Consider the following 27,249-nt stretch of genomic DNA (forward strand, 5'->3'; position numbering starts at 1 on the left):
ATTACTTCCCTTTGAATCACAAAGTTCTGTTCGTAATGAATGTATTAGCCCCCGAACACCTCAGTCATTCTTAATTGTGTATAGTATAGAGGCTAACTTTTAAGACATTTTAAATGAAAATAAACGCCCAGATTGACTCAGAGGAGGAGGAGGCCCACGTTCAGACTTAGCTGCAGTAAGTACTAATTCCAAGGTTTTGACACCGTGATTGTAAATCTTGGATATAAACTATTCTAGAAAATTGGGCTATACGGTATTCTCTGAAGTGATGTCAAAGAAGCTTATGGATTCAGAATAAAACTAATTTATATGATACAAATAAAAGTGTCGGGCTGGAGAGATGGCTCATTGGTTAAGAGCACTGGCTGTTCTTCCAGAGGTCCTGAGTTCAATTCCCAGCAACCACATGGTGACTCACAACCATTTGTAGTGAGATCTAGTGCCCTCTTCTGGCAGGCAGAACACTGTATACACAATAAATAAATAAATAAATCTTTAAAAAAAAAGATACAAATAAAAGTGTCAATAAATGAATGTGGTTTTAAATGTTTAAGTTGAATGACCAATCAGATGGTCTCAATTGACTATTTTATTTACATCCATAGGAGCTTAATATAGATGTTGGCCAAGATGCCTTTCTTGGTATTTTTTCCCGCCTTGGCATTCATTTAGATGTTTGATATGCACTCACTGTGAGAAAGACACTGACCTTTAACCATGTGGAAAAAGGCTGGATGATCAGAGTCCTTACAATATGAGTGTATTATTTATTGCCTGTGGTCCTGGATAGCTAACTGGTTGTCCAGGTTTGTCCCAGGCTCCTCAAACCCTGCAGAGGCTACAAAATACTAAAAAGGCAGAAGCAGGTGGGATCTGGTACCTTAACAGGGAGAAACCTGGTTAATTTGGACCCTTGGAACAGGGCCTGGTTAGAGGAAGAGCGTGGTCTGCTCTGTAATGACCTTGCTCCCAAACCGGAAATGATGCCATAAGAGAGGGGCTGGGAGTGAGGAGTCAGACTCCATGGGTACCAGAAAAAGCCGCTATCACTTTGCTAGGAGTGGGTGCAGCAGGAGAGATTCGCCTGTGTGTCCTACCAAGGCCGCCTCTTCATTTTCTTTGCTGCCACTGGCGTTAGTGGCTGATGGCCAGCTAGGCTGTTCTTCCCATCATGGCTTTGTGGGTCCTAGAGGAAGTGTGAACAACATCAGCAAAGCGTCACTGCACATCGAGAGCATCTCTAGCTCCTTGACACAGTCAGCTGCACCTTCTGGAAGCTACTGTGCATGCAGCGTGAGCTTTGCTTTCTTGTTGCTCCCAGGACCAGGACCGAGCATGAGGCTCTGACCCTGAGTCTTCTTGCATCCTATGGGCAGTACCATAGGATGTACTACCAGGACTGAGCATCAGGATCTGACCCCGAGTCTTCTTGCATCCTATGGGCAGTATCATAGGATGTACTACCAGGACCGAGCATGAGGATCTGACCCCGAGTCTTCTTGCATCCTATGGGCAGTATCATAGGATGTACTACCAGGACCGAGCATGAGGATCTGACCCCGAGTCTTCTTGCATCCTATGGGCAGTACCATAGGATGTACTACCAGGACCAAGCATGAGGATCTGACCCCGAGTCTTCTTGCATCCTATGGGCAGTACCATAGGATGTACTACCAGGACCGAGCATGAGGATCTGACCCCGAGTCTTCTTGCATCCTATGGGCGGTACCATAGGATGTACTACCAGGACTGAGCATGAGGATCTGACCCCGAGTCTTCTTGCATCCTATGGGCAGTACCATAGGATGTACTACCAGGACCAAGCATGAGGATCTGACCCCGAGTCTTCTTGCATCCTATGGGCAGTACCATAGGATGTACTACCAGAACTGGGCATGAGGATCTGACCCCGAGTCTTCTTGCAGTATCATAGGATGTACTACCAGGACTGAGCATGAGGGTCTGACCCGAATCTTCTTGCATCCTGTGGGCAGTTTCATAGGATGTACTACCAGGACCGAGCATGAGGATCTGACCCCGAGTCTTCTTGCATCCTATGGGCAGTGTCATAGGATGTACTACCAGGACCGAGCATGAGGATCTGACCCCGAGTCTTCTTGCATCCTATGGGCGGTACCATAGGATGTACTACCATACTTAATTTTGATGTGTCAGTCTGACTGGTGCCAGATGAACTTCTGGGTCCTCTACTTGTTGCTGCTCAGCTTCATGAGAATCTGGGGGTTAGCCATGGTGCAACAGGGGCCATCTGGAGCCTACATGAGTGTGGGTGGCCAGTGACTGATACTGCCAAAAAAGTGCTCTTAGGTAGGAAAGGCCAAATACCAATACCAACAAAACCTCCGTGCTCTCATGATGCACAGGATGAGAGCTAGCCGCTTAAAAAGCAGGGGGTGGAAGGGAGCAATGGAAAGGGTGGAGAAGCCTTCTGGAAGTGCAAAGGGAGCTTCAGGACAACTTGCAGATAAAATGCACAGAATTTTGAGGACGTACCAAACGCACAAAAAAATGGTTAAGTAAAAAGCACACTTCAAAGAGAGGGGCCTTCCAGGGGTTACAGACAGGACTGCAGAAATCTAAGATGCCAGCAGAATCTCTGGAAGTTCCCACTGAGAAGAATGTGCGGAAATATGGTTGATTACTCCAGATGTCGAGCAACTAAGTAGCGGGGATTCCAGAAGGAGGATGGGACGGGATTCGTGCATGGTAGGAGGCATGTCCTGAGAGTGCATGTGTTGTGCACAGTGTGAGTGAGGCTGTATAGAACTTAGATGTTGATAAGGGCTTTTATACAGATGACTGCATTCCAAGATGCCTGGGGTTAAGTGGGGAGCTGAAAAGCCACCCTCAAAGGAAAGCAGCTCTGGATGTCAGCACTGCCATCAAGGTTCTCAAGAGATGAGTCCTATGCCCTGACTCCCGTCTGAGGTGAGAGCCAATAAGGACAGTTTGTATCCGTAGGCTTGGCTTGTCCATCATACTGTTAGAACAGTAAGAAAATCCAACTAAGGGAAAAGCATGGGATCCCAGGTCAGAGTGCGTCCCCCCAGGGTGACAGTGAAGGGGGGGGGTCTAGCATTTCCTGTAGAGCACAGGACAGGTAAACAGGAAGAGGAGTCTGAGCAAGGACATGGACTTGATTTAATACAAAGCATGATTGGGAGTTTAAGAGATCCAGACTCCAGTAAAGGTGAATGGGGTCAGAAACAAGAGAGGCACCGAGCAACGCCAAGGGAAACAGAAGTTGCGGTCTAAACCTGAAGCACACCACACTGACAGAACGGGAGAAAAGCAGGTCTGCTTGACCTCAGTGTTAGCTACAACTCCCTTTGAGGAAACTGACGTCTGATCCGGTACTGGTCCTCCATCCATTTATAGTTTGGTCCAGCACTGGATAATACTTACCTGGCTATGTAAAAAAGAGGGGAGTGAGTTGAGGTTGCCAGGTGACTTAGCTCTGACTGTGTGAAATCACGACAGCGGGGTGGTAGGACTTGGGAAATCAGGAGGAGTCTTGGGGAGGAAGGGCCAGGATGTTAGTAGCCTCGACTTACTAACTGGAGGAATTGAGATTTTTATCCAATGTTGAAAAGAAAATAGAAGAAGCCCAAGAATGTGAAACTTGGCAAATAGAACCAGAAGTAGCGACAGGCTTATTAGCTTCCCTTTCTGATTATAAGGCCAACATTGCCCAGAACTGATTAATCAAGAAGGCAGCCTCATAATCTATATTTAAGGAGGAGTTAAATCTAGAAGAAAAGTAAGAGACTTGCCCAGTTTTGGGGGCTTGAGATGACTTTAGAATCTGTTACGACCCTAAGTTCTTTATTTTTTTTTATTTCTTACCATTGCCACTTACTACTTTACTAAAAATTTGACATTGAATTTAAAGATGCCTGACATGTCGGTGATGCAGTTCCCTGGGTAATGCTGTCTCCTGATTTTTCAGGCCTTCATAGAAATGAACCGAGAAGGCTGTGTTTTAAATTAAGCAATAATAGTGCCCTTGTTCTAATGAAGCATTGGTTCACATTTCCCGAGACAGAGTCGAGTAGCTAGAGGCACAACCTTTAATCCTTAAGGAAATGAATTATTGCCAAGGACAATGAAGCAAAGCTGCTATTGTCCTTAAGTTTAAAGAGAACCCCGGTGTTTGTAGCATTTGATTGAAGTAGTCACACAGGAGTAGACCAGAGGTCGTTGGGGGAGATGTGAAAATCCAAGTGGCTGTGTGGCTCACTTGATAGACTGTAGACTAGCTCGTTCACACCGTGGTAGTGGGTCCGGAGCCCTTAGCCTGTAATCAAAATCTCCTTTGAGACCTCAATTTATGTCTTATTCTGAGTTAGGACCATACTTTTTGACATTGCCTTTCACTATGACAAAGTTTGTTTTTTTCCTGTTAAAGATGATGCTGTGGTTTTGTATCTTCAGATGTTTTTTATTTTAGTTAATTTTTATGTGTATGAGTGTAGATGTAATGGTCTTATTAAATAAGAAACACAGAGCCAAATGCAGAGTTAAAAGCCCAAGAGGTCAGAGCAGTAGCCAAAAGATGAGACTTAAAACCACCTTCTTACCACCCACTGCCACTGCTGTCCTTCCCTTCAGAAAGAGACCTACTTCCTGTGTATCTGTCTTTTTATTGACTTTCTGTTCTGCCTTCTCATTGGTTGTAAACCCAACCACATGACCTCCTCATCACTGCCTGTCTATACAGACCTCTAGGTTTCTATGGTTGGTATTGAGATTAAAGGCATGTGTTTCCATGCTGGCTGTATCCTTGAACACACAGAGATCTGCCTGCCATGTGATTGGGATTAAGGGCATGTGCTACCACTGCCAGACTTCTGTTATGTCTTGCTATTAGCTCTGACCCCCAGGTGTAGCTAGAGTTTTCCTGCCTTACCCACAGTCAGGACAAATCTCTTGTCACTCGTCAGTCCCACAGCCGCTCAGACCTGACCAAGTAAACACAGAGACTTACATTGCTTACAAACTGTATGGCCGTGGCAGGCTTCTTGCTAACTGTTCTTATAGCTTAAATTAATCCATTTTCATAAATCTATACCTTGCCACGTGGCTTGTGGCTTACCGGCGTCTTCACATGCTTCTTGTCATGGTGGTGGCTGGCAGTGACTCCTTCCACCTTCCTGTTCTTTCTTTTCTCCTCTCTGTTAGTTCCACCTATACTTCCTGCCTAGCCACTGGCCAGTCAGTGTTTTATTTATTAACCAATCAGAGCAATTTGACATACAGACCATCCCACAGCACCCAGGCACTTTTATTTATTTACATACAAATAAAATCACATTTCAGCATAAATAAAATATCACCATATTTGAGTGTTTTGTTTGCATGTATAAAATGTCCTGTGTGTGTGCCTGGTATCTTTGGGTGTTAGAAGATCCCCTGGAACTGGAGTTATGGCTCGTTATCAGCCAACAGTGTGGGTCCTGGGAACCAAACGTGGGTCCTCTGGAAGAGCAGCCTGTGCGATTAACCACTGCGCCATCTCTCTCCTTGAGTCTCGCCCTTAAATGTTTTGCATTATGTTGAAATCTTCAGGGAGCTATTTCAGCATGACTTTGGAACTCGGTGGAAGGTGACCATGGTGGTTCAAGTCTAGTCAGGCCCTGGGAGGCTGAGGGGAGATGGTAAATTAGACGACAGTTCTGTCTCAAATCTTGCCCCGCCCCCAGAAAAGGGGAGGCTAATAAAGCTCAGTAGAGCTGTCTCCTGGCTCCGAGGCAAGCAGTTCAAGGAGCGACTTTTCCTGGTGCCAAACTAGACGCTTGCACCAGGTTCCTAGCCTTTCCTTCTTTGGACCTGATAGAGGAATAGACTTTTGGATGCTGTTCTGTTCATTTCCAGCACTTCCCTCCCTACAAGGCTGACTCACTTCCCCACCCCAACCCCCACCCTCAGCCTGTCTGAATTCAGGGCTGTCTCTTCTGAGAGAGAGGGTCAGAGCCGCCTGACACCTGCAGCCCTGGCCCTTGGAGTTGACCTGGTGGTCATTGGCATGGTGTCCACAGAGCACACATCCCTCTCATTGAATCATCTGGGCAGCCTGGGGCCCAGCCCTTACTGGGAGAAACCGGGAGGAAGCTGGGATTAATGCAAAAGCCAGATTTTGGCGTGTTTTGAGGGGCTGATTGGAACGGGCTGTCCTAACACCTGCAGGCACCTGGCAGCTCAAGAATCTACATGTGCTTGGCATTTCACCCATACCGTGACCTAAAATGACTTAGACTAGAAGTAGACGGCAGTCCCCTAATGTCATTGTTTGCATACTGGTCTAGATTCGTTCATTTATTTGTTCTTCACAGACATAGCCTCGGCTAATAGACCGTGACCTTCTACGTTTCAGGCTGATTCCAAGTGGGATTAAGATTAGCCTTTTTTTTGCTAATTCCCGAACCGAGCAGGGCACCTGTGAGAATGAAGCCTCCACCAGTTAGTTGCTGAGTGTTGGGGTGACTTTACTCACACGTTTCTGGGATCCACCTGGTAAGGGATTAGTGCGGTGCAGCCTTGGAATGCGAACGGTGCAGAGGGCGCCCTCTGCTGACGAGTGCTCCTCCCTGCAACCTCCCAGGGATCCACTGAAGGCCTCCCAGGGCACCTCTCTTCCATCCCTTCCAGAATGCATCCGAAATGAGGATAGAATGCTTAAGGACCCGTGCAGGCAGAGCCCGGAGCAGGCACTGTTTCGGGTGGCAATAGTCTCCGTAGATACGTGTCTCTTATCTTGTGATTTCTCTTCAGATTTGTCTCTATCCCCCAACAGCCCTGCTCCTTCCTTCATTCATCCTATGCAGTCCCCTTCCAGGGATGAAGGAGAGAAGGGTTGGAGAAAGCCCATGGCTGGAGGCCGGCTGCTGTGCATGGAGCAGCCTCCACAGTGTGTTGGTTAGTGTGTGTGTGTGTGTGTGTGTGTGTGTGTGTGTGTGTGTGTGTGTCTGTCTGTCTGTCTGTTGTGTGTGTATGCCTCGTGTGCAGGTGTCTATGGAGGCCAGAGAAGGGCTTGGGATCCCCTGGAGCTGAATTGCAGGTAGTCTGGCTGGGGGTCACAGCATCAGGAAGGTTGCGAACCGCTGGTCTAGCTCCTTCCCCGGAAGCAAAGCCAGCTCGCCTGTCTCGGGCTGCCTCCCCCATGTCCGCTCCGCTGTCACTTCCTGGTGACACCCCTTCCTCAGGGCACCTGCCCTCTTGATGCCTCCGCCTCCGAGTCCTTTTAGGAGCTGCTTGTGGTTCGGGCACTCCCACACCTGAGTGTGAGAGGTGGACGGCGACCTGGGAGGATGAAGGAGTGGGGTAAACAGGAAGCAGCCTTCCTGCCACACTTAGCAGCCTCCTTGGGTGTGTGTAAGAGGAAGTGGTTAGAGAGGAGAAAACAGTGTGGGTCGTCTGAGCGCCCTTCGGGACCTCTTCGGGCAGTTGGTTACCTTTACCCGCTGGCTACGGTTGGGCCTGCGTTCTCTCTCTCCCCTCAGCCTGGTGGGAATCGGCCTTAGGTCTGTCAATATACAGGGCAGTTTTTATTTCAGTGTGCCATTGGTGTAAGTCGGCTCTTTCAGCCCAGTTTTAAACTTTCCAGGGGTCGAGTTTTGTTTTCTGAAGGATCGGAAACATGGCTGGTGATTTTGGTCCTGGCTGGCACCTAGCTCTGAGACCCAAAGGCTTCAAATTAACCTCTGCCTAGGCCTCTGATTCCTCTCAGATCAGAGGGTGCGGCCTCCTTAGCCTCATTTGTGCCCGTGGTTCAGCTCCTTGCTTGCATCTCCTGCTCCCCAGCTCGGGGTCCATCCCGCCTGGCAAGCATCTCACCTGTTCACCTCACAGTCTAGACCGCTCATCTCTCAGGTCTTCGTGGGAGCTCCCAGGAGCAGGGGCAGCGTTACTCAGACAGATAGATCCATGGCGGTCTTTGCAGACCTGCAACTTGGCCTTCCCTGTCCTCCCTGTTGATTGAGAAATTTGAGGACCGGGGCACAGTTCCTAAGTCTCTGCCTCAGTTCTCCGCCTTGGTGTGTGCTGTTCGCCTTTTCCGATGTAGGATAGACTTGGAAGTGGAAGCTGGCAGTGCCAACCGCCTGGGGTATGGGAGGAAGGGCAGCCAGTGGTCCCCACGGAAGCCACCATTATTCTCCTGGGTGGATGTAATGCTCTCCACTGGTTACACCGGCAGCAGTGTGTGTCTGCTGGTACAGTGACTCCCTTTCTGGGACCCATCCCAGCGAGGAAGAGGTCGTGGGGGGGGGGTGGAGGGGGCGGTCAGATGGGTTTTGTGTGTTCCTTCTGCACCTGGCTCTGAGGGCTTCTTGTGGCCAAGTGTGACTTGCTCTCTCTCCACAGGGTGGCTTGCTCTCTCTAAACAGGGTGCCTTGCTCTCTCTCTCTAAACAGGGTGGCTTGCTCTCTCTCCACAGGATGGCTTGCTCTCTCTAAACAGGGTCTGTTGTTTGCATTGGCTTCTGTTCCCAGCTGCTTTTCCACTTCCAGCCTCATACCCCCAAACTCTGGCCTCTACTTCTCTGTGTGGTGTGTCAGGTGTGTGTCCTTCTCTTTGTCCCTTCGTCAAGCAGACCCCAGAGGTTGTAAGCCATCTGGCGCGTCAGCCCTCCTGGGGTGAAGTAACAGAACTGAGGATCGTGAGTCTGGCTTAGGAGCTGCTCCTCAGGGGAAATCTGGGGTGGGAGGGAAGAGGAGTGGATTTCACCTGAAGCAGTCATTTCATCCCACGTCGTCTGCAGGAGACTGGGTGATAGGGCAGAGCTTGTAGCAGGTACCAGTGAGGCAAGACGTCAAGTGTTGCCCTTTAAATGAAGACAGTTTCTACTCCTCAGTTATATCCTCAGGAAAGCTGAAGAAGAAAACGGGGGGGGGGGGGGGGGGAAGAGACGGGGTGTGAGCCCTTGAGCTGGGTTCTAAATCTGCAGATAAACTGCTGGAAAGCCGGGTGTAGTCAAAGCTACGTCAGGGGGCTCCAGTGTGGGAACCAAGGTGTACTTGCTGGATGGAACATGATGGCTGCCTGCCACCCAGATCTGGGAGTGCGAATGCTTCCGTTGCGTTCCACGGTCGGAGCTTGTTAGTGTCTTCCAGCACAAGGGTCGCACCCAGCTACTGCTGCCGGTTCTGGGAGGACGGGCTCACCTTCTGTGTTTGATGTGGGCATTACTGTCCTCCGTGAGGCGTATCTGCCCCTGCTACAAGAGCGTTTGCTGTCCCCAACTCCTCAATTACGGACTACATGACAGAGAATAGTGCCCATGGCTCTGGGTTCCGGCTCAATGTTCAAAGTACATTAAAAACAAAAACAAACAAAAAACAACCCAGTATATTCCATGGAAGACCCTAACCGCCTTCTCTTTCATCTCCAGGTTGCTGGTGGGGGCACCTCGGGCAGAAGCACTTCCACTACAGAGGGCGAACAGGACAGGGGGCCTGTACAGCTGTGACATCACCTCCCGGGGACCTTGCACACGGATTGAGTTTGATAATGATGGTGTGTGTGTGTTCTGCTCTTACTTGTTCATTTGGTCAGCCTGTCTGTACCATGCTTTGCTTGCTGTGAGCCACAGGGACAGGAATCATAAGCATTTAATCTTGCAGAAAGGACCACTTTTAATTGTGTCAGTCTTGACTGTTTTATTGGTCCTGAAAATACTTTTTTTTTTCTAAACAGTGTTTTTTCTAAAACACGCTGAAGTGGGTCAATCTGCTACCTTTGTTTAATCCGGTATAACTAAAATGGTGTGTTTATGTTGCCACCTAGTGGTATGTTGAGACTATGGCAAAACTGAATTCATAGCTGTGAAGAAAATTAAATGTGCCTGCCATATATCTAAGCAGGCAAAACATTACCTGCTGTTAAAATATTTGAGGGAAAGACTATTTTGTCTGTCTTTATTATTTATTTTATTCATGTGTTTATTTTGTTTTTGTGATGTCCGGGAATCTAGCCCAGTGCCTGTGTATCCTAAGCGAGTACTCTACCATCCAACTGCATCTCTGGTCCTGAAAAACCTTTAACTATGAGAGTACTCAAAAATGAGAACTGATCAGCTGAATAAAGTCTTCCCTAAAATTGAGATACATTATTTGATGAGATAGGGTGCAGTCAAAATAATTTTCGAAGAACTTCAGGAGCGGCCAGTATTGGAAATCGAAATGCTTATTACATGCAATGTGATGATTTTTCCCCATGGGATGTTGACAGTGTTACCTGTTCTGCTGTTGAGTCCCATACACTGTCACCGCTCTACAAAAAGGTCTTTTAAACATCAGGCTCTTACCCAGCTAAAACGGGTCACTCTGAAAGACAGCCTTCTTTCCTTCTTATTTTAATATCCCATTTTAGAAGCCTCTGCGTAGCTGGAAGATGCCATAATGGAGTCCAGATGTGTCACCAGCTAATTTACCTGGTTTCCTGTAGATCGAACAGAGCCATTAGTGTTCTGAGAAGCTTCTAAGAAACCCAGTTTGATGATTGGCCTACGTAGACATGCAGGCTCATGCTTGCATCTCGTCTGTGTCCTTTAGGAGTAACGTGCTGTCCTTATGGTTAGGAGATATTACATGTTAATTGCAGAAAACGTAAAAATACGCAGATACAGAAAGAGAAAAGCCCAAATGTCACTAGTAGTCTTAGTGTCTAGACAATCCCCCCAGCATATTGATTCTTGTTTAGAAAGGCAAAAATGCGGGGTCATAGAGTAGATTGAAATTGATACTAAAATGAGTACATGGTGATATTTCTGTGCATTCGCTCTCCCCCCTCCCTCTTTCCAGCTAAGAAGAGAATAGTTTGCACTGTTCTATACAGAACTAGGGAGTGAGCAGAGAAGGACCCACTCTCTGTTTAGATGTCATAGTTTACATTACTGTGGCAGAGGGCAGCTGTTGGGCGGCTCCCTCTCAGTTACACAGTTTTCAGATGTCTGATTACAGAATTTTTATGAAAGATTCACTCAACTCTTTCTCTCTTTCCTTGAGATAAGAAACTGTTCTGGATTAATTGAATTTCCTGAGTAGCTAGGCTTGGAGTCCAGACAGTTTGAAAACCGCTTCTTAGGTTTGTTTGTTTTTTATTAGTGTCTTGGTTTGGGAGCCTTTCAGTCACTTGGACGCACTAACTGTCTGCCTAACCACGTTACTTCCCACAGCCGATCCCATGTCAGAAAGCAAGGAAGATCAGTGGATGGGGGTCACTGTCCAGAGTCAGGGTCCCGGAGGCAAAGTGGTGGTAAGTATTGAAAAGCACGCCCTCCTCAGTGTTGGCTGGTCATGGACTGACAGCACTGGACATAACACAGAACTCCCGCCTCAGTTTACCTTTGAGCAACAAACACCCTGGCCTAACGTAGGTCCTGATGCCGAGACAAGCCAAAACTTTACTTCTCCCATGATGCCTGCTAGACTGTGAGTTGGTCCAGCAACCTGTGTGTCTTTAGAACGTCCAGAGCCAAAGAACTTAATAAATAAACATGTTTTGAATATCCCTAAGACTAGCTGCTCTTCAGACAAAAAGAACAAAGCCAAGTAGACAGTTTCTACCCTGGGAACTCTTTCGTTTTTATAGACAAAATTATTGCAAACCATAGGATTCAGTAGTGGACAGTAACACCAATTTTATTCTCATTCACCCCTGACCTCTTCAGGTAGGGGCGGCTTGTTAGGTGGACTGGTCTGGGGCACTTATAGTTGGAACATGGTGATCTCTTTTTGTCTCTCTTGTACAGTCTAGTTGCTATAACAGCGTTTATATAGAGACTTAGGAAAGATGGAAATCTTGGTGACCACTGATTCTTACACAGGGACAGTATGTGTAATGGACTTGGAGGTACTGACTTCAGATGCTAGACTGGGTTACATGGAAGGTAGCATAAAGACTCTGTAGAAACAGAGAGTATTCTGTCTCTTTTGACCGGTCATTCCTTCTGCCTTGTAGAGATAGGAAATAGTCCGAGAGCAGAGGATGTAAGCTAGGGCTCATTGCAAGGAGATGATGGTACCAGTGGAAAGGAACTGTCTTTGTTTGTGTTTATCTCCTAAGAGCAAGTGGTCCATGCTTCTGTCTAGAACAGTTATTTACAGCCACTAAAAGCCAATTAAATCAAGAAAGTGCGCCGAGGTGGTGGTGTCTTCGTTTATGTGACAGGTGAATTTACAGACGCGTCTCCAGTGGGTACGAACTGGCGTCTTAATATTTGGAATGGGGCTTTGTTCTCTGAGAGTAAGGCAGAAGCCCTGGGTCCTTTGTGGCGCTGATGGCCTCTGAGTGAGGCATTTGCCGGTTTGCTTTGGGAGCCTGGTTGGCGAAGCGCCTCGGTTCTGTGAAGTCTGAAATAACAAGGCGGTACCGTTTGCAGACGTGTGCACACCGTTACGAAAAGCGTCAGCATGTGAACACAAAGCAGGAGTCAAGAGACATCTTCGGAAGGTGTTACGTCCTCAGTCAGAATCTCAAGATCGAAGACGATATGGATGGGGGAGACTGGAGTTTCTGTGATGGCCGGTTGAGAGGCCATGAAAAGTTTGGCTCTTGCCAGCAAGGGGTAGCGGCCACCTTCACTAAAGACTTCCATTACATTGTGTTCGGAGCCCCGGGTACTTACAACTGGAAAGGTATGACCTCCGTACTTACAGAAACACATTAAAAGAGACAATAAAATTCCTCTCATATGCCCCATGATTTAGTACATTTTAAATGGGCCATATAAGGTGTTCATAAAAGTGGGTGGGATATTCAAAGCTCTACTGTGAATTTTAACGGTAATGCAAATGCTTTGGGGTTGAGTTTTTCTCTAGTATGATAATAGGGTCCTTTTGCTGTTTTATATTTGTTACTCGAAGAACTGTTCATTTTAAGTCAGCGATGTGAACACAGAGTTGGGGTAAATGGTATACACAAAGAACTCTGTTAACATGGGCATTCCATTGCATATTATCTTAGAAGGTCATGTTCTACCAATAACATAGTAAGCTAAAAGAGCAGACGGCTGGCAGATGGGGGGCTTGAGACAAAAATTAGAGGCAATTTGAGGTAAGGTTGCTCGGCAGGATTGTGAGAAAAGGAGAAACTGGGAAGGACAAGGAAAATGACCCATTTTGTGATGAGTCTGGTCGATTCCTTTAGTGAACGTAAGTTTCTCTGAAAAAGTTAGTGAGGTATACAGCAAACTGCTGTATCATAAGGTAACCTAGCTCGAATCCATGGGGAAGAGAATCCATGATCATTTGGAAATAAAATTTTTTGAGATATGAAAATTAATCGTATTTCCATAGCCAGGAAAAGATTACTACTTGGAAGGTTGAGGCATGAAAACCAAAAATTCAAGGCTAGCCTTGACACTTCATGAAGAGCCTCTGTCTCAGGGTAAAGCACCGGGGTGGGGGTGGGAGTGAAGAGCTGGCCCAATGCTTAAGAGCTCGTACCTACCTGTCTCAAGTTTGGTTCCCAGCACCCACATTGGGCAGCTCTCAACTGCCTGTAACTCCACCTGCAGGGATCCAGTGTTCTCTTCTGGACTCTATTGGTGTGTGTGTGTGTGTGTGTGTGTGTGTGTGTGTGTGTGTGTGTGTGTGTAAGAATTCTTTTAAATCAAATTTAATTTTGAAAAGAGTAGGGGTGTAGCCCAGTGTATAGCGTTTGCATAATGTATGTGAGGTCCTGGGCTCAGTCCCTTTCCAGTGTCTGTCTCTCTCTCTCTGTCACACACCCACACCCATACCCACACACAAATTCTAGTTTCAACTGTTATTAGAAAAGGTTCCTGAGACCCCTCTGGATGTCGTTCCTATGACACTGGGAAGTTATTTCCTTCGTGCCCACTCTGTCTCTGACAGTCTTTCATATAACCAAACGTATCAGGCTATTTTGACCTCATTGAAGGAACATTTTGTATTTAGAAATGGTTTTATTTTGGCAAGAGCAGATGACTTTATACTGTAAAACAGAACAATAAAAACACCCACTAGTTAGGTTCATTTTAATTTCTTGGAAAATTTATCTTCTGACTTAGCAACACTGACTTAAAATGTCATGGGTTTTGTTGTCCCACCCCACCCCCACCCCACCTCACTCAGGGTTTCTCTGTATTAACAGCCCTGGCTGTCCTGGAACTCGATTTGTAGACCAGACTGACCTCACAGAGATCCGCCTGCCTCTACCTTCTGAGTGCTGAGATTAAAGGCGAGCACCACCATTGCCCAGCAAAATGTCACTTTTAAAACGTTATATTATGATTTTTGTTTTAATGTACTGAAATATTTTTAGGAATTATGCAATTCTCCTAGAGAAGATGAAATTTTGGTTAAAGCAGTTTGAAGAGCAGATGGATATATTAATTTCACTTTACGTTAAAGAAGAGGAAATTTTATAGAGGATTAAAGAAAACAAAATAATCATTTATTTCAAGTTCATGTCATTCATATTTAGGTTTTTGCAGATTTTTGTTGACTAAGCAAACATTCCATTTTCCATCTAGCTTCTTGGTGTTATAAAGATATCTCATTAAAATGCATGGGTCACTCTTAAGACTCTGAGCACAGATTTTCTTTCACATACAAACATGCATGACCGTGTTGAACAATCTTAACATCACCTCTTCCATCTCTCTCTGTCCCTCTTCCAGGCGTCTATTCTTGATAACACGAGCGATGTTTACTAGGAACCATCTATTTTATTTTGTTTCATCTTTATTTTTTGTTGTTGTTGTTTTTGTTTTCCATTTCATTCCTTTAGGGATTGTCCGCGTAGAGCAAAAGAATAACACTTTTTTTGACATGAACATCTTTGAAGATGGGCCCTATGAAGTTGGTGGAGAGACTGACCATGACGAAAGTCTTGTGCCCGTTCCTGCCAACAGTTATCTAGGTAGGAACAAGCAGAGGTACCTTACCTGCCTTCTCAGACACTGTGTGACTCCCCCTCTGAGGGCCCACAGCTGAGAAGAGGCCAGGTGGGACCCAGGGGCCTCCCCGCCTGCTTCAGTCTGACCCTGGTGATGGGAAAGCACACGGCCTGCCGACTGACTGGCCTGAGCTTCCGCAAAGTCAGGGAGAGTCTGCCGTCACTCAGAAATCATCCCCTTGGGAAGGCAGCTGTGTCTCCTGAACTGATGGCAGCCTGTGTAGCTTCGTGAAGCAGTGAGGAAATGCTCGAGTGTTCAGTGTATGCTAAGTGGTCCTTCCTTTCCCTTCAGGACCTCTTTTAGACACACACTTAAGAGCTCCACTTACAAAGTTACTCTTAAGTGGCAGGTCAGGACTCCCCGGTCTGTCCTTGGTGATTGCCATTCTGTAAGGCCTGGCCCTGCGACTGCATTGGGGCTCCATGTCAGAGGGCCCAGCGGGTGGCACAGGGCTCCCCAGATCAGGCCAACCAGGACTGCTAACGCAGCTTGGAGGACACCCAGATTGTGCCTAAGTGCCAGTTCCTTAACTCCTGAGGCTTGTTTGCATTACTAATGGTGTCCTAAATTATTCCTGCGCATTATGGTAATTACACAAAGGCTTTTAAAAGCTTTAATTCTTGGTGGGAGTTGACATAAAGAATAATTACTGTACATTTCTTGGAAAAATGTAAAAAATCTTCTAAACCTACATAGTAACCTATTTTTAAAGATGATGTGGGAGCAAAACATGCATATACTAGAAAGATATTACTGGAACAATGGAAGGTTAAAAAAAGGGGGGAAAAGCAGATATGGATAAGTAAATAATTCTAAATAGTATGCTAGAGTACACGTAAGGTATTCTAATTGTGTCAATACACGTGAACAGTACTGCTTATTAAAAAAAGAAGCCCTTTCCAATTCATATACCATTCCCACCCCCTGGACAAACTTGATAAGACAGTATCGAACAGAACATTTATAGCAGCTGCTTATTAAACACCTGTCGTGTGTGAGTCAGGTATTATGTTCATTGCTTTATGTAGCTACAGTGCTGTTAAAAGTGGTCACCCCTCCCTGTGTTTACTGAAGGAGCTTAATTTTCTAGGGTCATACCTTTAATAATTCTCAAGGTCATAGCATTAATAATTCTCCAACCAAGAGAGAAATATTCATGAAATGATGGGTCTGGACAGTGGCTGGGTGCATGAGGTCTGTTAGTGGATTTGTAGGACAAGAAAGGATCTCTGACAAGGAAAATAGCAACAAACCAATATTTTCCTTGGACATATACTAGCCAGCAACCTCTGGTTTTCATATGTGCCATGTAGGGATTGTTTTGTGATGGGCTGTATTTATTATTCATTGTTCTGCCTAAGAAGCCAGTAGTTTGGTCTTTCAGATGCTCCTGGGGTTTATAAACACAGCTACTGGTCGGGAGATGTGAAGGGTTTTATTTCCTCAAACAACTTAACCTCTTTTCAGCATGGGTTTCCTCAAAAGTAGACGTCTGGGAAAGAAGTCAAATGTGTGTTGTGACATTTTTGCTGGTCTGTGCTGTGAGGGTCTCATTTAAGAGATCAGTGAGTGTCGGGTCTGCCCGTGGGCTAGCAAGGAGCTCGGCCCTGCCTCTTCCCAGGCATAATTGTCTTTCTCCCCTCTCTCCTGTCCCGCGCATGCGTACAGGCCTGCTGTTTTTGACCAGCATTTCCTACACAGATCCCGATCAGTTTGTTTATAAAACACGGCCTCCCAGGGAGCGGCCAGACACATCCCCTGATGTGAGGATGAATAGCTACCTAGGTTTGTGACCTCTGAGATGACAGATAAATTGCCTTGGTCATGGTCATTTAAAAAAATTTTTTTTTGATCCATACAGAGCATAAATCTTATTTTCTATTTCATTTCCAATGAAACACATACAAAAAAGCATGCCATGGTCGAGCTCAGCTGCCCCATGGTTTTCAGCACTGGGTTCAATTGTATCGCCTTGCTCTAAACTTGGGGCTCATCATATTTTCGGTTCACCTCACAGTTTGAGAACTGCAACAGTAGTGGTGATGCCTCTTATAAATAAACCCCAATAAAAAGGGTGAACTTTATGCTGTTAGTCTGCCTCTGCCACTTTTATAGAGAGAGACGGGGTTAATTTGAAGAGTTTGGGCACTGGATAAACTTCTATTGGCTTTTCTAGCAAATCTCAGTGTGTAACCCAAAGGGCTACTTCATGCGTGATAATTGGACATTCCAACGTTGTCTACCCTTTGAACAGTATGTCACCGATCTGAGTGACAGTTGACTCACCTCCATTGTTGATGTGAGGTTCTCAAATAACTGTGAACCACCATGCATGTTTTTGTTTTGTTTTTTGCATGCTTGTGTCTGAGAACTGAGCTGGTCCAAAGTAATGAGATGCCACCGAGGGTATGTTAGCAGCATTAACGTTTGTTCTCACCTGACCACCAACTAGACTGACAAGTGTAGGTGCTGTTCATGTAAACCCCTGGCCAGTGCAGAACCCTGTAGTACCTTGCACTCAGTCGTGAGCATGTGATCCAGCATTCCCAGGTGACTTCTGTAGCCAGCTTGCTCTTCCTTTGTCCTGGTTTGAATCATAGTTCCAGCTATCCAGTCCTAAAAGTCTTAATAATAGCCGTAGAAAGCGGCCCCATAGCTGGGGCCCTTTGTCGTTCCTCAGTCCCTGGGCGCCAGGACTCCGGTAGTGAATGTGAAGGTAGGAGGGCCAGGAGGAGAGCTGGGGTGGGTGTCCCTCCTGAAATACAGGATTGATGGGAGAGACTGTGTTTTCTTTTTCTAGGCTTTTCATTGGACTCAGGGAAGGGTATTGTTTCTAAAGATGACATCACTTTTGTTTCTGGTGCTCCAAGAGCCAATCACAGCGGGGCTGTAGTTCTGCTAAAAAGAGACATGAAGTCCGCCCACCTTCTCCCTGAGTATATATTCGATGGAGAAGGCCTGGCTTCCTCGTTTGGCTATGATGTGGCGGTGGTGGACCTCAACGCAGATGGGTAAGCATGTCTTTGGTTATCATGTGCGGCTAACGTTGCTGTTGACTGGCTTCTTCTGTATGTCTAGGGAAGAAGTACAGGTGAGTTGATTGAAAAGTTTGCCATCCTGTCTCGTCTCGATGACCACCATTACCCTCCCAATAGCACAGTGTCACCTTCTAAATGTTACGTCTTCGCTTGGGTTTGGGGATCACAGTTTCTTGCGAATTTAAATTTGAAAAAAAAAAAAAATCACTCAGAAAATGGCATTAGCTACATTGACTGTTCTGCGGTTTCTTGAGGGTGGGGGCTGTTGGAGCTTCCGGGATGTCTTAGAGGATGTCGGAAGTGGTGACCATGTCAGTGTGTAGAGGACTCAAAGGTCTGGGTGCCAGCTGGAGATAGTAATGGACTAGCAGGTCCTCGCTGGCGGTCCTCCTGTGCTGTGGCTTGGACTTGAGAAACTGCCTTTAAATTGCTACTTTCGCTCTTTTCCTTGGCGTGGTGCGGATCTTCTGTTAAGTATCTTAGTTGATGAGATGTAAGTTCTTGATTTGGGGCCCTTTGTATTGTGTTTGTATTGTGTTCTTGGAGTCTAGACTGTTGGCATTTTAGGCAATGGTTCCTAGCTCTTCCCTTCATTATGTTTTTAGGTGGCAAGACATAGTTATTGGAGCCCCACAGTACTTTGACAGGGGTGGTGAAGTTGGAGGTGCCGTGTATGTCTACATTAACCAGCAAGGCAGATGGAGTAACGTGAAGCCCGTTCGTCTTAATGGGACCAAAGATTCTATGTTTGGAATTTCGGTAAAAAATATCGGCGATATTAATCAAGATGGCTATCCAGGTGGGTAGTAGATCGTGACATGGTTACCATCACAGATCAGTTGGTTGGGTAATGAGTGTTTGTGGCATCTTTGAGACATTGGAGTATTTTTTAAATGATGTTTTTTAAATGTGATGTCAACAGATATTGCTGTTGGAGCTCCCTATGATGATCTGGGGAAGGTTTTTATCTATCATGGATCCCCAACTGGCATAAATACCAAACCAACACAGGTAACCAGATCTGTCTCTACTATAGTGTCAGCTTTTTGCCTAGTGGTATACTATGTAGGTTTAAGTAAATTGTCACACATATTTCAGTTCCAAGTACACAGTAGTATGGATTTTTAATAATGTAATTATTTTTATTTTGTGTTCATTGGTGTTTTGCCTGCATGTATGTCTGTATGAAACTGTCAGATCCTCTGGAACTGGAGTTACAGACAGTTGTGAGCTGCCATGTGGGTGCTGGAATTGAACCTGGGTCCTCTGGGAGAACAGTCCATGCTCTTAACCACGGAGCCATCTTTCCAGCCCAGTATGAGTTGCAGAGTATCCCTGGAAGGTGGCTTTGACACACTCACACAGATGCAGTGACCTGCTTGTTTTAACCGTAAGGTATCTTAGCTAGTTAGGAAATCAGTGTGACCCAACGTGAAGACTATTCTACGCGGGGAGAGGGAGGGGGTGGCCTGTCCTCGGTTTCCCTTAGCCGCATGCTTAATAGACTCGAAACTGGGCAGAGTAGAAGGCCGTAATTACCCGGAGAATTGGCACACCAAAAGTTCTAACTGGTTTTTAAAATAAGGCTGGGAGAGGAGGGGTGGGCACTTAGATTTGGTTTTAAACTACACAGATTAATTTAGTAAATAAAATAGGCTTTTATCCTTTGGAAACACTGTGTGAATCAGATGGCTTTTTATGAATTATACGAAGTAATAGATATTGTACATTTATAAGTAATATAAAAATTTTTATAAGAGAACTGAAACTCTGGTTTCCTATTTTCCCTTGCTTTCTTTCCTTTTCCTCTGTTTGTGGTTCCAGGGATAGCCCCCCCCCTCCCCCGCGGTCTTGTCCGTGCTGGGGAGGCACTATATCACCGAGCTTCGTTCCTTTTGCGTCTTGCTCAGTGTGTGGATGGCCAGCTCATTTAGTGGCTCAGAATGCATTCTAATGCCCTGTGTATTTCAGGTTCTTGAGGGCACGTCGCCTTACTTTGGCTACTCGATCGCTGGGAACATGGACCTGGATAGGAATTCCTACCCTGACGTGGCAGTTGGCTCCCTCTCAGACTCGGTGACTATTTTCAGGTGTGTGTGTCTTTGACTTCAGTTAAGCAAGCTCCAAAATGATCTTACACTAATATTTTGACTCTTTGAGGCAAAGGGTTGTATGAATTTGAAGATTTTTCTTTTGGTGGGTTATATGATAAAAATTGTGTAAGATCTCGCTAATGTTGCACTAATTCGGAGTAAAAATGTGTCAGAATGAATGGAAGGTTTGGCTTCTCTGTGCGTCTTTGGAGCCTTTTGTGAGAGAGGCTTGGAGAGACCGATGGCTGAAGGCACCACAGCGCTGGCCAGGTGTGATGACCCTCCTGCCATCCCAGCCTGGGAAGGGATCCTGAAGCCAGCTAGCCAGTGAGACTAGCCGCAGGTCGCTCTGGGTTTAATAAAGACCCTGCCTCTGGGAGTGAGGTGAAAGAGTGATCAAGGACTCACTTGAGTCCTCAGAGTGAGCCTTGGTCCTCCGCATGCACAAACACTTACACATGTGCAACACACACACACACACACACACACACCACACACACACACACAACACACACACACACACACACACACACACACACACACACACACACACACGTAAAAAGCAAAAACACATAAAGAAGAAAATCTCTTGTTATTACCGTATTTTTCCCCTTTTGTTTCAGTCGGTTTCACCATCCAGTCTTCAACTCTGAAAGATGGATTTTTAGTGTTTCCGGTCTTCCACATCCCATGTTCATACATAAATACTCCATGATGCACATAGTGTTTGCAACCTGCTTTCGACCCTGTGTGGCCTTAGGAGGCCTGTGCCTGCCACTGAGTCCTTAGCTGTGGATAAATGGGTTTGTGCTTTATCTAACCAGCTGCAGTATTTTAAAAACAGCAGGAAGGAGTCACACCTTACAACAGGGCCCACCTAGGAGGTTTATTGAGGGGAGGGGAGAGAAGGAGCAGAGAAGGGGGCAGGGACCGGTCCCTGGTCCCTGGGGATGAGGAAGGAGGAGACTAGAGGTGGTAAGGCCCGCCTTTTATAAGGAAATGTAGCAGATGCAGCTGAAGTCTATCCTGTCGGGACCCTAAGGGCAGCCTGGTACAGATGCCTAAATGCTAACATTGTCATTGGTAAAGTACCTCCTTCCCTCCAACCCCCGGTTCAGAAAGCAGTGGTAAACACTCTCTGGTAGGTCATTTCCTGACAGCAAGTTTCTGTAGCATGTCCTCCTGGTGTGTGCCGCCCAGCCAGCTCCGTCCACCGGGTCTCTGAAAGGGAAATTGTGTGCATCTGAATTGATTTGATCTAGGTTCATGCAGACACACTCCCCAGCTCTGCCTGCCCAAAGGGTGTGGCTGTGCTGAACGGGCTGCTGGGAGGTGGGGCCGGGCTTGGAGTCTCCTTTCCCTGTTTCCAGCACTCGTGGCAGTCACCATTTTTATAACGTTTGATTTTTAAGCAGGAGGTTCTTGGGGTTTTGTCTTGGGGTTTTTACTGACAGCATTAATTCGTTTGTACAACATCAAGTTCCTAAATAACCGGATCTCCCTCTGAACAGCTTGACAGGTTTGAGCAGCGGGGTTTTAGGATCAGTAAAAGACCACAGGCGATGCCCAGCTCTAATCTGGTTTGTAAAAATTTCACGTCTAGCCAGGCGCGGCGGCTCATGCCTGTAATCCCAATACTTGGGAGGTTGAGGCCAGCCTGATTTACATAATAAATTCCAGGCCAATGAGGGTACAAGTTTTTTAAAAAAAATAATATATAAAAATTAGGCCAGCAAGCTGGCTCAGTGGGTCAAGGCAGTCGTCTCCAAGCCTGGCAGCTGGGGGTCCATCCCTGGGTAGGAGAGTCAATCCCTATAAGTTGTCCTCTGACTTCTACGTGTAGAGGTCTACATGTGATCTCTGCATGTGCCGCAGTGTGACTTAATAGTAGCCTGTTAAAAACATGCTGAGTTAGTTCTTAAAACTCAGAAAATGTAGATAATGTCTGATTTTTATTTAAAGAAATGTGATATGGAACATTGTATATGTCCTTCCCTATATGATGTTTTTAAAAGAAAAGTTAAAAGTTCATGGGATATAGGCTAGCAAACATTTGCATTAATACATATATTTTCGGAAAAGTTGTATTAGTTTGTATTCATTGAAAGGTTATTTTCTCAAGACTTTCCAGTATTAAATATGATGACTCTAATTTTTCTAGATAAGTGATCTTACTTTTTGATTTAATTTATATTTCTTTGAAAATGAACCGTTTGAAAGCCAGGTGTGGTGGCGCAGGTTTTTAATCTCAGTGCTCAGGAGGCAGAGGCAGGCAGATCTTTTAAGTCCTAGGCTTCCTTCCACTGAGTCATGATAGCCCTTCGGAGTAGTTAGTAAAAGGCAAGTTTAACCATGAGTCAGATCAGCCGGTAAATGTTGCCTTGTGCGTGAGAAGACATTTTCCATCATGCTTAATACTGTGTCCCTGTGTGTGTTAAGTGTTGAAAAATAGACATTCAAGCAGACTTACAGCCAAGTGTGTTCAAATATTTTGAAATGTATATATTAACAAATTAATACTGTGATTGTAAAACCTTATATGGCAACTTATTTTAAAATACATAAATAAGTACAATAAGTAAAAAGATACAGATTTTTAACCTTTTGGGTATACCGTCAAAAGTCAAGTTAAAATTGTGTCTAGTTAGTGTCCCAGAAATCCACAGCTGTCTAACTGAACCTTAGAAACAGAAGGCTAAAAAGTCAGTCAGGAAAGTGAAGGGGAGTGTGGGGGTATTTACCCTGTTACTGTGCCCGCCTTCCCCATGAATGGGCGCATATCCTCTCCAGCTACCAGTAGATTGATTCCAGAAGGTTGAGCTAGCTGGCTGGGCTTTGGAAGACATGTTCCTATTAAAAACGCGTTCTCCAGGATGTCGGTGTTTACCACAAGCTCACCAAAGTCCTGACTGGATCCTCATGGTCCTGAAACCGTATACCCACTCTCAGTTCTGGAGGGGAGCAGTAGAGGTAAGAGGTGAGCCAGGATCTCCCTATCATGTTCCTCCAGCCCCCTGGCACACAGCCACCACATCCTGGTGTTCCTTGTGGCTATGACAGGCTCGGGCCAGAGGCCTCTGGTGTCTTCTTTGTCTGCCCCAGAGCCAGGGAACACATAAGAGGAGAAAAGATGTTTTCACGTAATGAGCAGAGCCAAAGGAGGAGGACTGAGAATATTGTTTGTGGGCTTGAAGCCCAGCAGATGGGGAATGGTTAAGGGTTCAAGTTTCTGCTTACAGAGATACTGTAGGGCCAAAGGAAAAAAAAAAAAAGAGTTTTACTATGTGCCCAGGATGGCTTCAAACTCATGATCTTCCCGCCTCAGCCTCCCAATTGCTAAGATACCAGATGTGTGCCACCGTACCCAGATGTATGCCTAGTCTTAAGGTTGGGAGTGAAAGATTCTAGTAGATAAAGAGGGGCAAATGTTTGTGAGACACAGACTAAATAATTCAGGATTGCCCAGTGGTCGTAGCATGCCTTTAATCCAGCACTTGGGAGGCAGAGGCAGGCAGATCTCTGTGAGTTCGAGGCCACCCTGGTCTACAGAGCGAGTTCCAGGACAGTCAAGGCTACACAGAGAAACTCTGCCTCAAAAAAACAAAAACAAGTTCAGGATTGGCAGTCTTACTAAAATTAGCATACAAGGAAGACACTTGGTAGCCGCCAAGTGTTATGTGTCTCTTGGTATAAATCTTTGGAGGTTATTAAAATTATTTATCGTTAAAATATTTATAATTAAAAATGCATATATTACTGTAGCCTAGTAAAAATAGCTTTTACCAGAAAGACAGAGGTAATGAGTGCTGGCTAGGATATAGAGAGAAGGGAATGCTTATTATGCTGGTGGGAATTTAAATTAGTCCAGCCATCTTGGGAAGCACCCTGGAGGTCATTCCTTAAAAAGTACAAGAACTCCCCTATGACCCAGCAGATGCATTCGCTAAGGAAATGAAGTGAATGCTGTAAAAGGCATGCACGCTTGCATGTTTTTTGCAGCATTATTAAACACAGCCGAAGCATCAGCTTATGGGAAGTGTACACATGCACGGTGGAACACAGTTCAGCGGTTAAATCCTGTCGTCTGTGACGGCATGGATGGAGTTGGGGATCGCCGTGTTAAGTGAAACAAGCCAGGCACAGAACGACAAGTGTTGCCTGATCTCGTTCATCCATGGAATCCAACATGATTGAACTCAGCAGCCGTCGAGGATAGAATGGTGGTTACCATTGGGGGTGGAGGCCTGGGAGGGGGAGAGAGGGATCAGTGAGCACCGAGTTACAGTCAGGAGCTGCTGCACACTAGGGTAGCTGATTGGAACATCATGATGTCTCAGATATTTGAAAAAGGATTTTGAATATCCCCACCGGGAAAAATGATTTGTGTTGAAATAGCTATGTTTACCCTGATTTTGAACATTATACAATATATAAGTGTGTAGAAAATCGTAAGGTACCCCATAAACATGTACAGTTAAAACTGTGTAAGGGGGGGGGTAATTAGGGATTGAACCTAGGACCTCACGCATGCTAGGCAATCAGCTGTACCACCGAGCGACATTTCCAGCTGCGTGCGCATGTCTGTGTGTGTGTGTGTGTGTGTGTGTGTGTGTGTGTGTGTGTGTGTGTGTGTGTGTTATTTTGAGACAGAGTCTCAGTAAACTGCTTGAACTTGATATGAAACAAGCTTTAAGGTTGCAGTTTTCCTGCTGCATCCTGTTGAGCACCGCCTGGCCTTGAACTTACAGGAAGTCCTCAAATGTGCAACCCTCCTGTCTCAGCTTCTTAAGGGCTGGAATTCCAAACATGTGCCATCATGCCTGGCTGTTTTGTACACACACACACACACACACACACACACACACACACACACACACACACACACACACACTAGTTTCTAAAATGTAAGTGAAACAAAGTATATTTATTTGTATTTGTCTCTGTATTGAGGCAGGTTCTTGCTGTGTGACCCCAGCCAACCTGGAACTCCATATATAGGCCAGACTAGCCTTCAGCTTACAGCAACCCTCCTGCCTCTGCCTCCTGAAAACACTGCTTTGAAAGCTCTGAAGGCTCCGCTGCTGGGGACTTACCCTAAGTAAACTCAACGTGTAAACATAGATTTCTGTATGGTGGTGTCACCATGACTGCTGGTGGTGATTGAGTGTATAGAGGCCGTTAGGTTGTTACAGTTCAGCATCACTACAGGTGAAGAAGGGTAATGCATCATATTTATGTGATAGGAGGAACCGCCCCCCACATGTTAGGGAATGAGACACACCTCCACAGAGAACAGTGAACATGAAATCTACTGTTGAGTTGAAACTTTATTTTTATGTTTGACAGTAGATGATATTTGTAACAGAAACAAATAACATATCTGAAAAGAACATGTAAGATTACTTGGATGTGAGTATTTTATAATGGAGAGAGATTTGCTTGAAGACATTGCATGCATTAAGTCTATTGGTTCTTTGGTTTGGTTTAGTTTTTGGTTTTTCAAGACAGGGTTTCTTTGTGTAGCCCTGGCTGTCCTCGAACTCAGTAGATCTGCCTGCCTCTACCTCCTGAGTGCTGGGATTAAAGCTGAGTGTGGGATTAAAGGCATGTGCCACCACCAAGCAAGCCTGTTGGTTTTTAAATATAGTACAATTTTCAATTTGTGTGATTTAAGTAGCGTAAGTTTATATCCATTAGCTGTTTGCTTTGTTCCAACAGTAGGGAAGAAGTTGTACACAGTCATTTTCCTGCGTTTTTAAAGCTGCTTTGGACTGCGGCAAATACTGCCTACTGTGTGACCCACCCATAGGTTTAAGATAGCAAAAGGCTTAGGTTCTTCAATCCTTTTGTCTCCAGATCCCGGCCTGTGATTAACATCCTGAAAACCATCACAGTGACCCCTAACAGAATTGACCTCCGCCAGAAATCCCTGTTCGGGTCACCTAGCGGGATATGGTGAGTTCGTTTTGTGGTTCTGGGGGCAGTCTCAGGTCTCTGCTTTGTGATGATGACCCACTTGACCTGATGGGCCACAGGGAAGGTAAAGGGTGTGCTGGACAGAGGGACAAGAGTCTGTTGAGTGAATGTATCATTTACTCATCAGTGGGCAATGGGGACATTGGAGGGCTGGGGGGCGGGGTGGGAGTTTCCACTGCTACGGAGCATCTTTTAAGAAATATGTGTTTGATTTTATGCAGCCTCAAGGTTAAAGCCTGTTTTGAATATACTGCGAAGCCCTCTGGTTATAATCCTCCAATATGTAAGTGCCTAGTACATTTAAAAAACCACAAGTTTTTCTCTCTACCAGGTTGAAAGTTTTGCATAAATAACAGGAAGACAAAACTGCAGTGGCCAAAGTGAGCTCATAAATTCTTGTCTTAGAGGATGAAGTTTATCCGTGGTCTCCCCTTTAATCAGGAGGGCACAGCATGGCGAGGGAAGGAACATTCTCCACTTAGTCCCCATTTGAATTTTCCAGAGCAGATGGTTTGGGACAGAAAGCCTTGGAAAAGCACTTATCTGCTGTCACAACAGCGTCTTCCTGTTCTGTCTCTGAAAAGCACTGTGGAAAATTGGCCGTGCGGTTCTGCGGTGGTGGGTGGCGGTCGTGGGAAGCTGGCTGTGGGAGCCAGAGCACAGCTGCAGCTGCTGTGCCTGCCAGGTTAACTAGCCTCACCGCCCCTCCCCCAGAGGCTCCGGCCCCATCACCCAAACCGTGCTCCCGAGTGCAGGACCCTGAGCATCCGAAGCCTTGTCCGGAGGGCAGAGGCCTGGCTGCTGCTCCTGGCTTCAGCATAACTCTAGTTGACTTACAGCAAAGGACACGACCGTAGCCTTTGAGTTTACTTTTCCTGTCTGATAAAATAGTGCCTCTAAGTCATTGTCTAGGGTTGTGAAGCTGATGAATGACAAAACCAGATAGACGGTACTTGGCCTTTTAATTCTGCTTCCTTTCTCTGGTACCCAAAGCAGGATAGTGTGTGTGTGTGTGTGTGTGTGTGTGTGTGTGTGTGTGTGTGTGTACATCCTTGTTAAAATGAGTGCGTGCACATGTGTATAAGTATGTATGCATATGTGTGTGGTGACCAGAAGTCAACTCCAGGTGCTCTCCTTAATTGCTGGCTGTCCTCCTTTGAGATAGGTCTCTTGTTGAAAATGAAGCTCATTGCTTTCG

The 27,249-nt window shown here is 45.8% G+C and overlaps 1 protein-coding gene across 3 annotated transcripts in view; it reads left to right on the forward strand.

The window, feature by feature from the left end:
- Positions 1–27,249, forward strand: part of Itga6 (integrin subunit alpha 6) — a 71,508-nt gene that overhangs the window by 23,076 nt on the left and 21,183 nt on the right. For 2 of the 3 annotated variants that reach the window (XM_006972422.3, XM_006972423.4), the window contains exons 2-11: positions 9,410–9,534; positions 11,195–11,274; positions 12,401–12,656; positions 14,776–14,907; positions 17,745–17,955; positions 18,588–18,781; positions 18,905–18,993; positions 19,954–20,072; positions 25,932–26,030; positions 26,273–26,334. In XM_006972422.3, the coding sequence (XP_006972484.1) occupies positions 9,410–9,534; positions 11,195–11,274; positions 12,401–12,656; positions 14,776–14,907; positions 17,745–17,955; positions 18,588–18,781; positions 18,905–18,993; positions 19,954–20,072; positions 25,932–26,030; positions 26,273–26,334 (1,367 nt within the window). Of the gene's footprint in view, positions 1–9,409; positions 9,535–11,194; positions 11,275–12,400; positions 12,657–14,775; positions 14,908–16,612; positions 16,730–17,744; positions 17,956–18,587; positions 18,782–18,904; positions 18,994–19,953; positions 20,073–25,931; positions 26,031–26,272; positions 26,335–27,249 lie in introns of all 3 variants that reach the window. The other variant, XM_042275455.2, reaches the window with a different exon arrangement.

The sequence above is a fragment of the Peromyscus maniculatus genome, chromosome 4, assembly GCF_049852395.1.
Source record: "Peromyscus maniculatus bairdii isolate BWxNUB_F1_BW_parent chromosome 4, HU_Pman_BW_mat_3.1, whole genome shotgun sequence".
NCBI lineage: Eukaryota > Metazoa > Chordata > Mammalia > Rodentia > Cricetidae > Peromyscus > Peromyscus maniculatus.